Here is a 12,773-nt window from a genome sequence, read left to right as displayed (position 1 = left end):
TATTGTTTTTAAGTTTTAATTCAATATATACAGGGGATCCAGATTTGCATGTGAGTCAAAATGAATCTTCTCGAGTGAATGATTTTGAATGGAAGCATCATAAATAACCAGCACTAACTATTGCACATTTAAATTGAATTCTTTTATTTTAAATATTCACAGTACAGGAATTTATTAAGCCTGAATAGAACATCATTATTTACACATCCAAGGAATAACTCCAGTGGTAAATCAGTGAAGTACTTATGTTGAATATAGGAAATATGATTGAAGAAAGAGAATTCTTCTTACACATACAGGCTCAAACCCTTTATACATTTATTTCTGCCTTGGGATCTTAGCATGGATCATTGAAGTCACTATTAATTGCTGAACATAATTTCAAAAAATTATAACAATAGCAATCATACCATATATTTATATAAACCCAGAAAGACATCAATGGGCCAGAATCCACATTACGATGGCATTTTTAAGGGAAGGAAATTTCAAATGACATCTCCAGTTTAATTTGTGGAAAACACAAGTTCTTCAACTAGCTGAATATACAGATTTCCTATGGCATTTTGCTTTGCATGGCTTATTAAAATATTTGCTTAGCTGCCATAACATGTTATGTTATTTACAAGTTGAATCAATGAAGGGAACAATGTGTAGCAAACTAAGAGCCCAGAGCAATGTTCGTTGAATGCCATACACATATAACATCGTGGTCAGTGAAGTTGGCCTCCACACTGCCAGCACTGACTACTCAACATTTGGATTAATGATTTTCTCCAGGCTATAGCAAGGATCAGTTGCCTGAGTTTCAGCTTTTCTTACTGTTATAGTAACTTCACTGAAGCTGTTCAAATTGAACTTGAATGAACCAAACTTGTGTAAATAAATAAATAAATAAATGTATAAATAGGATCCCCACTGTTTTAATCACATGGCAACAAAATTACCTTCCAATAGTATAAATGCTTATATTGGTGTTTTAAGTCACCTAGTGCTATTTCTAGTCTTACTATATTATGATGAATAACTAATTTCATTTGGGAAGTGGTCATTGGTCCACATATATTATCTGTTTGGAATTAAGCCCTTTGAAAAGCACAAGTATATTTTCTGAAAAAGAACACAAAACAGAAACAAAAACATAAACAAAACTTCACTGAATGGAGTAATTTCTGTTCCCAAAGACTACTGCAAATGATCAGCATGTGGAGGCTTGGTGTTATTCAGCAAAATTCGTATTTTCTATAGAATCTTTATTTTTTTTTCTTAAAACCCAAGTTACTGAGAAAAAGATTTTTTCCCCTCTTCTGCCAAGCACACTGATTGGCTGTTCACACTGCCTGGATGTTCTACATCATTGCCCAACTTGATGTTGTACAGACCTGGCCTCAAGTGTTTAGCATTCCCACACCTCCCACCATACCCCCCGACCACCCCTGGCAGTAGTACTGATTTTGGCAGTGTAAAAAAACAAAAGACACACTATTCTTGATTGTAGAAAAAGCTGCCAGAATATTGTGTTCATAGTATGGAACTGATTGAGATATTTTTCACATCTTCATGCTTTTATAATAGTAAATTGCTATGCAGTAAATTGTGTCATTTGCCAACAAATGATTTTATTTGTTGTATTTTATTGCCAACGAGAGACTCCAGGAAGAAAATTGGGGGGGGATTTTACCCCATTATGCTGCCAAGTTAGAAAAAAAGCAAAGCAGCATTGTCTATTGGCTAATTAGCACTAACATTTTCACTTTACTCAAGTTTAAAAAGAATTTTTGAAAGGATGTGAATCATGCACACAGATTGAGATGAAGCCAATGTATGAGCTGGCAGTGTAAATGCCTCTCTAAAGTTGCATGATTCACTAATGGCATGCATTTTTTTACCTAATATAACACAACCTTAATATCTTCATATAATTCCTAACACATTTTATTTCAAACATGCACTGGCTACTAAAATAAGATTTTAAAGAAAAGCTGATGTTTGATATAAAATAATCATGTCTTTTCAAGTGTGGAAAAATACTCTACAAAAAAATAAGTAGAAAAGTGGTTTCTGATCAATGTGTGATTTTATCTATAAAAATTCAGATGACTAATTAGTGTGCTTACAACAACCCTATGGGGTCTGCATTGCAATAATACACATACAGAAAGTTAATAGCATTAAACAACTATTAGCACAATGCAATTAAATCCTTATCAGAAATAACATGAACCTATAAACTGTACATTTGGCATTTAGATTTCAGAATATTTTTAAGAGTCCACTTAAATATGACAATACAATAGTGCAAAATCACATTACATTAAGAAAACATACAATTATCACCCAAATGGTTTATGGATTACTGACCCTTACAATTCACATATTGGCTAGAATTGGCACATTTTATTTCACCATGATAGTTTTGACCTTCTTTACTTGAGTGTACATTGTTTTATTCAAAGTTACACTTGAACTACACAGAAGTATAGGCATATGTGTGTGTGTATGTGTGTTCTTGAGGAAATGAGAGAAGAGAAAGTATGTAAAGTCCCCACTCTTTATTTGCAAAACTCCACTGCATTTTTTTTAGCAACCATTTAATTAGAGTTCCTAAGGAAATTGCCTGGTAACTATTTTCTCTTCTTTCTTATGGCTCCCAGAGCAGTGACATGGCCACATGGAAGAGAGCAAGGAGGAAAGAAGGAAAATTCTAGAAGAGTATATGGCAGCCCATGCTCCGTGCCAGGCTAACTAAACCAGAATGTCTAATCAAGAAATCAAGATTTATGAAGTGACTGTAATGTAAAGTCTACCACACTGTTGACACATGAGATATCAGTGACCCCCCCCCCCCAAAAGCTAGTGGATTATGCGATGGATTGTGCCACCTGGAGCTTGGGTTCGAATCCTTGGTTTACTACTCTTTTCTTCCTTTCTGCAGCTTTGTGAACTTGAATCTACATTGAGACTTGTTAACTCTTTACTTTTTCCCTTTAAAAACCTCTATTAGGGTTTTAGATTGTTTTTAGGTTGTTTTAGATTCAGAATAAACCGCATTATTCCAATGATTAATCTCAATAATTTCTCTCAAATTATTGCATTCCCGCCAGCAACCATTACTTTTTACCTTCATCTCACATATGATTTATGAAAATGTTATTTTTCTTTTGTCACAATTACTCCATTAACCCTGTCTCCTACCAAATCCAATCTTAAGTTAAAAAAAAGAAAAAATAAAAAAGAGGGAGGGGAAAAGGTCCACGTGAATAAATATACTGATTTTGAAGGCTGCCATCATGCTGATAGCTCAAGAGATTTAAATTTTTATTTAAGAGTAATAAAGATGTCATTGTTTTCACTACTTTTTTCTATCTCCATTTCCAATGCTATATAGCCTGTTCATCTTCCAGCACAAGAGCTATCATTGTTTTGAATGTAAAGCATCTATGAGCTAAATGATGTTCCCCCCCCCGCCGTAAATCAACTCCTGCTCTCAAGTATGATAGTCTTTGTCCTTTGATTCATTATTTTAAAATAATATATAAGATATCCAAGATAGGTCATCTATTATCTAAAAAGGAGACAGCTCCTGCCTTTACATAGAATGAGATATTCTTGGTCTAAGGCTCTTAAAGAAGAAAGCCAGTATTTGGAAGGCCTGATCTCATTACAGTCCCTGGAGACACATATCCCATCCCAGATGATAGTAAGCTCTCATCTGGCAATCTGGCCTTGGACGAGGAAGACATCTTCAGGATTGTCTCATCTGAGGGACTGAAGGTGGCTAATGAGGCCAGTCCAAGATGGGGGATGCACTGTTGTAATTCTGGGACGTATTTCTTGCACAATGAGTAGTGTGGGGTTGTTAAGTTAGTCTGGGTACCGTATCTGTGGAGACTGATTTTCCATCTCCTGCACCTTCCTTAATCAAAATGGAATGCAGCCTTGTGTGAAAGAGTCAGCATAGTTAACATACTTCTCCGAAAAAAAAAATCACTCTGAAAACTTCTCAGATAAAATGTATATTTGTTTCTCCTAATGAAATTCCAGCAAGCTCTAATTTAACATTCTTTGTGTATACAAGAAATTCAATAATTTGGTTGTCAGATAACTCAGAAAAGTAATTTTTGAAATTTTCTAATGTGTCTGAAATAAATGTTTCTAATGTTCTTTAAAGTGAGATGATTATGAACTACTTAAAACTACTATTTTGAATGTTATTCATTTTTTTCACACATACATATAAAAAATTCCTTAAGTTTACTTTTTTGTTTTATTACAGTATAACTTAGAAATTGTGCAAATGAACAGCTGAGGTTAGTCATGTCAAAATTTTATTATGCAATTAGCAATTAGAGTAGTCTTACAGTCTGGCTAGGAATTATTTTTATTTCTGCACCACTAAACAAATACATTCCTGTTTATTGAATTTATACTCTAACATTTTTAAAGTAACTTTTAGAATTTTTTTTAACTTTAGGAAAAGTAGATGAGGACCTGATTTTGTTTCTTATGTCATTAACTGGCTCTGTGGCCAAGCTGATGTGGAGGAACTCAGGTTGTTGAATATTTCTGGGCCTCTTTCCTTACCAGCCAATTGCCTCTGAGAATCTTCCTGCTACTCCATTCTGTGACATGAGCTATGCCAACTAATAATAACCTAAATTAACTGTTAACTTACGGATTGTTCATAACAGTGAGGGGAAATTAAGCCTGCTGGAGATCCAATTATTTTAAGAAATGGAGCATGTGTGTACTGATGCAAATAATGCCTGTGTGCTACCAAGGCCAGCTCCCCACACCCCTTCCAGTACTTAGCAATTACAGAAGATGTGAATGCATGCTTCCACACTGTATTTATTTGTTTCTCTTATCCTGAAGGTTGTTCCTTCGGCTTACTTAAATTTGCAGCGATTCTTATAAGCTGTCTGCTTAATTAACATCTTCAGTTTGGGAACTGAAATTGTGGAGACAGTTTGGAGTTCCCCACAATGATCTTTTATTATAATAAATGATACTCATTGAATATATTTTCTCTTCACTTAAGTGTTATTTCATTTGTCCTCACAAAAATATGCATCAGGAATATGCTACCTCCACTTTACAGATGCAAAATCTGAGGCTTACAGGAGTCACATAATTTGTATACAGTTAGTTGTATACAGTTAGTGCCTGTATACAGGCAGAGCTGGGATTCAATTGTAAATCTGGGTCATCAAAAATCCATGTGCTACAGATAGCTCATTGTTATATGCCAGTTGCAAATTACTTTTCTACCCATCAAACAAAGACTTTGGGACACTGAAAATAAATTCTCTTAAACATATACAGCTCCTTAGCAGATCAAAGAAGAATAAAATTTTATGGTTGTAAAGGATCCTAGTAATTGGGCAGTCCAATTTTTCATGTTACAAATTCAAACATGCATTTAGAACCTAAAAAGAGAAAGAGAAATATGCTCTCCAGGTATATATACTTTGCTTTTCCTAATAATTTCTCCAGGACAAGATTGAGCAGGTCTTTTGTGCAGACTGATGGTTTCCAGAGATGGCCCCACATTAGTATCATCTACGGAGCATTTACAATTGTTTGTCTCTGGGTCCCATTTCCAACCGATCAGATCAGATCTCTGGAGATCTGGCATCCACAATTTTAAATCCTCTCCAGGTGATCCACATGTGCATCTAGGCTTGAGAAATACTGCTATGAATGAACCACCCACAACTTAGAAGAAGATTTGGAGACTGTAGATAACCTGCCCCAAGTCAAGGGATTAGTCAGTACCATGCTCATGTATGAAATGATGAGGCATATAGAATGTCTTGGCTCTTGAAGTTGAGAAAACACTTCACTGACATACTCGGGAAAATTCTAGGTGAATTTAAAAAGGACGTTAGCATTGCAGGTGAATTTTAAAAAGATATTAGCTTGTATCGGTTAAGCAAAAGAATACATTCCGTTTTACAGGTGGCTAATACACAGGCCTCAAACCTGACAGCAGCATATCAGAACTATCTGGGGATATTTTGAAAATACAGATTCCAGCTCCCATCTCAGACCAGATAATCAGAAACTGTATATTATTTATACTTTTCAAAATGATTCTTATGCAACTGATCCAAGAAGTTCCAGTGACATAGGTGTGTTGAGAAATGCTGACTGCTGACTGGCTTAGGATGGCTTATAAACTATAGCACGGAGCAGAATAACTTAGGAAAAGGATCAAAAGCATGCTATTTTTTTAAACTTATTTAAAGAGATTCCAATTACACGAGCAAGATCAAGGAATCAGTATTGTTCATAAATAACCTCTGGTGATTCTAGGTCTGTTGACCCAGGAACCAGGCTTTTCAGTAACACTGAAAAGGCAGCTGGCATTGGAGAGGTTCTTTTTAAATTATTTTTTTACAATATTTTCAAAGTAGATCAAATGAAAAATATATAGTAACTATGAGTTAAGAGTAACTAAATTGTTTAGATATAGTCAATCTGGCTTCCTCAAATATCCACTCCCTGTTTTATTGTCATCTGGGGATTTGCAATGTGCCTTCCTCTGCCTCCCTGAAATTTTTGCATTGATAAAAAGTTTTAGATTATTGTAATAAGAATGTGGGTGATATAGAAAAATCTATCATATTTTAAAATAATGCTCGTTAAATGGTTGCTTTTCTATGGGCAGTTAAGGTCTTAGTGGGTAGTGAGTACATGAATTGCAAAAGATGAGGTAGAGAATGAAGGGGAAGTTAGTTAAAGGAAGAAGTTTAGTTAATTGAGCACTTTCTATATTCCAAGCATTGGATTAAGTTTTTCCATATATTAGTTTAGATAATCAATTTTATACTTTAAATGCCTATTTAGAGAAATAAGAGGGAAATCCGTTTGAAACATTTACTTCCAAAAAATTATATGGTCATTGGAATTTCATTTGCAAACATATGCATATATCAGTTTAGATCTTAGATGAGAGAATAACTGTGCCAGAAGGAACTTGGCAAACAACAAGGTCCAGAAAAGTTAGGTGGCTTTCTCAAAACTATAGTTTGTTGAACCTATAACCCAGTGTAGCATTATTCATATTTCTGGTTTAGTAGGCTCTCTCTCATTTTTGTTCTGTTACCTGCTGTGTATAATGTTTATGAATATGGATGCATTCAACATGAATTACTGAGAGGGAGACCACTTTGGATACTGGTTGAGCTTGCCCATTTGCAAAATGCTACAAAATCTTTAGATGAGAGACAACCTGAAAAGAATATCATCTGAATTGACTGATGTTTGCAATACAAACGAGTGCAGTTAGGGAGGAAGGAAACTGGATTTCTCTCCGTGCATAGTTTGGTAATAAATACATGCCCTTCACAGTGCTTGCATTTACATTCTCCTCAAATACCAGGTGTCTTTCCTATTAGAAACAGTTGGCATTAACATTTGAATATAATGTTAACATGTTTCCAATCCTTTTAAATCTTTCTTGAGATGTTACTTCTTTTGGGGTGCTAGAATGCAATAAGATTGGAAGGAATAAAGCCTTCCTTTGCATCTAAGCAGTAAACTGAACAATGAAATAAATATCATATGCAACCTCTAACTGATGTCAATAAGCTGGAACTGTTATCACACATAAAAAAATTCTGCATGATCCCCAAAACAATTTCCTTATTCATTGAACAAATATTTGCCTCCTCTGTTTTAGGCACTGTGCTTATCTTTTAGATCCTGAAGTCTGCATATCTAACAGTTTGCTTGGAATTAATTCATTAAGAATTTCCTCTAAATGAGATCAGAGTTCAAGGGAACTCAAAGATATGGTTAAGCACAAAGTCATAATGAAAGGACCCAAATCTTGTTTTGGTAATATTACTTCATGCAAAGACATTTTCTAGGTGATTACCTTAAGACTCATGGAATCTAGTTTGAAAATAGGCATGCAAAATGATATTAATAGTATAGTTTCCTATTCTTTCCATATTTAACCTCCAATTGGAGGCAAGAATGTAAAGCCGCAGCAAATAATTCTTAAATATTCTGTCACTTCACACCTCAAGTGCTCTAAGCTTTCTAAGCCCTCACAACAGAAAACATTTATGCACATTCTAGGATTATCAGGACTTATGTAGTACATGCACAAATTTTAGCTGATATTGGTTTCCCACTAGGATAACTTTTTTTTCCTGTTGCTGTTTCATATTGTAAAATTTATGGCTGTCATAGAATATGACTGTCATGTCTTTTTTCAGAGTATAATACTGCTGGGTATGAAGAATTCATTATACATTCTTACTGCAAATACCTATAATGATTACTATTTATATATTCTTACCAGTAAGTCTTATAATAATTAACATTTAAATATTCAGACCATTGAAAGTAACAGATTTTTGATATTTTGGAATAAAACTTTTTAAATGGTTTATTCTCTTTTTATATCCACAGTTTATCCTCTGGCATAATTATTTGTTTCTATAACCAATGGCAAGTTAATTTTGTTGAATCAATATCTTTCACCATGAGATATCCTTTAAAAGAGTTAAAATCCACAGGATTTATTTAAAAAGTGTCTGAGAACCATATACCATCGTGAGGGTTGCATTTCACTTAACATGTGGTGAAAGCCTATTTCCTTCTGTCCAAGCACAACTCCTAAAATATTTAAGACAGAAAGAATGCTAACAAGTTTGATATCTTATTTACTGTGTACTTTTTCAAAAGTCAAAGTGCTTCCACATAGAGTGTACCATTCCACAGGCCCTAATTATACCAATAAGGCATTCACATTTTTAGGAGTTGCAACATACTTCTTTTGTTAGGTGAGAATTCGAAGAAAAGAATATAGAATTAAAAGATACAGCACCTTTACATTCCAATCTTGGCCATGGCAGTAGCTGCGTGTGTGTGTGTGTGTGTGTGTGTGCGTGTGTGTGTGATATGTGTGTGTGAACATGTTTCTTTCATAAATATTATCTCTGGATCTGATTTACTCATAAGTAGAATAAAGGAATTGGCATGTAAACATTGCTATAATGCCATCTAGCCCTAAAACCTATGGATAAATGGGCCCATAACGGATGGGGTAAGTTCACTCGTTCATTTTGGCACTTCAAATTCAGAAAATTTAAACTTCTGGGAGTCGGTAACAGGTTTTCAATAGACAGATGTGCCAGTTAGTCACTTGGTGTTATTACCTTGGCTTGGGTCACATTATCAACAGGTGATCATAGACAGTCTACAAAAGAGACCAAGTTCATAGTTGACAAGAGAGGCGATGTGTTCAGGTTTATCAGTTCTTTGAAATCATGAGCACCCACCATAACAAAGATGGGTTGTCATGACAATGAATGCATTTCTGCTTTTGAAGAAGCAGATGCTTGCTAAACTTGTTAGCCAGGCATCCTGTTTAGATCCCTATGCTTTTTACAGGCCCAAAAGATAACAAAGTAAGTGTAAATATATGAATTAGACTGTTTTAACGTGATGAAATAAATGTGGGTGGAGATCTGTTCTTATGTAAGAGGGCATCCACACAAACATACTATTTCTTGATGCAGTGTGGTTAGAAGAGATAATATGGAGGGAAGCAAAACTGGATCAAATGAGTAAACAAAGTTTGCAGCTCAGAAATACGTCAAATCCCTAAGCAACTGGGGAAATTTGCTACCTCATTTTCATTAAATCAGCAGTGACTCAAATCAACTCCATTGAGAGTAGTATGTGCATAAACATAGGCTCAAAGAAAGCTTCTGTGTATCCCTCCACTGAATTGTAAGCTCCTATAGGCCAGTGATAGTACCTTGCTCATCTTTATCTCTGGTTAGGGTGTTGCCTGACACAAAAGACCAGTTCAACATGGGTAAGAAATGAACTTGAGGATCAAACATTTCTCCATCTAATGCAGGAATCTTCCTCTGTTCCAATCCTTCTAGTGTTCCAGAGAGCCCATTCCTACACAAGGGAGTCTGGAGTACTTACTGAACTGAAGTTTGCCTCTATCTGACTTTCATTTGATGTAGCAGATTGTGAATTTGTGTTCAACTGCTAATGTTGACATGTAGCAGGACAATTAGAATTAGATCCAAATGGATGTCATCAGAACATCCCAATTCTTTTGTTGGGTTTTTGGCCTGAGTGGAATAGAGTCATTAAAGAGTCTTTTGGGAAATGCTTTCCTTAACATCCCATCTTTTCTCACCTACTAATAATTTCTGCTTATATCCAGTCCTTAACCTTACAGAGGAAAAATGCTGTATAGCAACTGGAGATTCAGGGATGAATTTTTCCAAAAACTTAGAGTAATGAAAAATTTATTTTGGTTCTGTAAAGCCCTCATAGCCATGGTCATGTATGCTGTATATGAATAATTACTAAAATGAAATATAAAACATCATCTCCAGTTAATATTTCTAGGCTAGAACTGTTATTCCATGGAAACAAACAAAAATTTCCCATGACTTTCAATGACAATCATTGATTCATTCAATAAATATGCATTGAGATCTTACTCCGTGTTAACATTGTGTTTTCTATAGATCCCCCCTTTTATTATGTTTAACATCTTACATTTACAACTTGATAATTTTATTTAAGTTATTTTAAATGATAGGACATGAGCACTGGGTGTTGTATGGAAACCAATTTGACAATAAATTTCATATATAAATAAAAAAAAAACAAAAAAAAAACAAACAAAAAATAAATGATAGGACAAACCTCTGAAATGTTTTGTCTATGTGACTGTCTGTATGGCAAATAGAAACTTTTAAATATTGGGGCTAGGGGAACAAATATGGTAAATTGATATGTTATTCAAAATTGTACATAAATGTACCATGTATAAATATGATTTTTATCTCTACACATCCTTTTCCTTTGTTATTTGGGGAAATTGTTTGCTTTATTATAATAATGAGTGTTAGGACTGGGAAGAGAACGGTCTTAGATATTCTTAAGTGTTGTCAGGATTATTTCCCAGGTTCTAAAAGTCCCCCCAAATTGGATATGTAAAAATACTTGAATAATTTAACTTAAGATCATGAGAACAGGTAGCTGCATTTGCAAGACAGCTTAATGAAAATAAATGAGAAGTCTACTAGTTTCCTGAATAAAACAGTTCTGCTTCAGTCTCTTTCTTATTCATTACATGAATAATTTTTCCTTCACAAAAAATGTGGTAAACAGGTAAAAAATAGATCAAACAGAGGCAGTTATACACTTTGTTCACTTCAATGTCAAAGAGGTTAGAACTCAATTACCAATGCTTTTCCTTTGTTACATTATGCGAAGTTGGAACTAGAAATTATGATATTTAGTGAAAATATTTCATATTTTAAGTGTGCATCTTCATTTCCCAAATAGATTAAACAGCTGACCAATGTAGAAACAACAATCATATCACAAACTTACATTACAAACAACTACCAAAATGTGGAAAACAATGTTTACAAATGGTAGCAAAGAATAAATTAACTTTCAGTGCACATAATTAGGTATATACAGGATAATTTAAAACCAAAGGGAGTGATTGCTAATGCTGAGCTCTCAAAAATCTCCATCAAAATATACATGTTACCCAAGAGACAGTGATAAAAATAAATTGTGACAAAAAGCAGAATGTTGTCTCTCTTCTTATCCTCAAAACTTGGATGATAGCTCATCAAAATAATTTCTCCAAGTGTGCAAATGATGGAAAACTTTAATTCCAAAACCATTTCTCTAAATTACCCACAGATTTATATTCTTGATGCCTTTTCACATGATCACAAGCCAAGCATGCATGTGATTCCCAAAATCGTGGAAGGTTTACTGTGAAATCCTTCCTCCAGTTAAAGTAACTAAGGTATAACTTATTGTTTTTGTCAACTTCTTTCAGATATTTTGCGAGCTCACTGGGAGAGTTATAATCTTCCACATGAATGAATGAATCTGCTGGAATATAATTCTCATAATTTTCCCTAGACGGCCCCAGAACAACAGGGACAGAGCCGGCTAGAAAAGCATTGTAGAGCTTTTCTGTGATGTAATCTTTGTGGATTGAGTTTTCAAAAGACAGATAAAATTTGCAAGTAGATATGGTAGGAATCAAATTTTTATCATTCACATACTCTCCAAATGCTTGCCCGTATGTATGGATTTCAATGCTTTTGCTCAGCTCATTGTAATACTTGACCCTCGCATGCTCAGGATTCCAGTTACTTACAACCCAGCACACTAACTTCTCTTTGCTTGGCACTTCAAACACGAAGGGGTTTGTGCTCACCGTCAAGAAGCCATAAGGCACTTGGATATCTGAGTCACGGCGGTAAGTCAGAGTCAAGTTGAACAGGTGCTCAATGCCACTCTTTTGGGGCGTGTGGGTTGGTGATTCCAAATTCATCCAAATCCATTTCTGGAAGGGTGGCCTAGCCTGCTGAGGTAAGTTAGTCAGATCCCAACTGATGTCTCGGTGATGGATCAGAACCGCATGAGATTTGTTGTATAGGGAACGGTCTGTGGTAAGATGGCATCCTTGGATGTTGAACATTGTTTGGCAAGATGTAAGGTCAAAGGTCTGCCCAAATGGCCACACCCAAATCAGGATAGTAGTTTCATTAAAATAATCAGTTTTGGTGGAGAAGAAGTTTTTCATTTTCAGCACTGAGCTGGCTGACTCCATTGGACTGAAGATCCAGCTGTTGGTGGGCTTGATGTAAATGAGCAGGCATGCCATGAAACAACCCAGGATAATGCAGACAATTAAAAATGGACGGAGAATTCCTTTGGATGCTGATGTCATAATTTTTTCTGTG

General features: G+C 35.0%; 1 protein-coding gene across 6 annotated transcripts in view; it reads right to left on the bottom strand.

Annotated features, from left to right (window-relative positions):
* Positions 1-10,681: 10,681 nt before the first annotated feature.
* Positions 10,682-12,773, bottom strand: part of FUT9 (fucosyltransferase 9) — a 200,125-nt gene continuing 198,033 nt past the window's right edge. For all 6 annotated transcript variants that reach the window (XM_040474198.1, XM_040474199.1, XM_040474196.1 and 3 more), the window contains one exon: positions 10,682-12,768. In XM_040474198.1, coding sequence (XP_040330132.1) covers positions 11,681-12,760 — 1,080 coding nt within the window. In that variant the 5' untranslated portion in view covers positions 12,761-12,768 and the 3' untranslated portion in view covers positions 10,682-11,680. The remainder of the gene's footprint in view (positions 12,769-12,773) is intronic.

The sequence above is a fragment of the Herpailurus yagouaroundi genome, unplaced genomic scaffold (genome assembly GCF_014898765.1).
Source record: "Herpailurus yagouaroundi ecotype Mexico unplaced genomic scaffold, PumYag 139, whole genome shotgun sequence".
NCBI lineage: Eukaryota > Metazoa > Chordata > Mammalia > Carnivora > Felidae > Herpailurus > Herpailurus yagouaroundi.
Note: the sequence above shows the minus strand (reverse complement) of the source record. Positions and strands in the feature narration are given on the sequence as shown.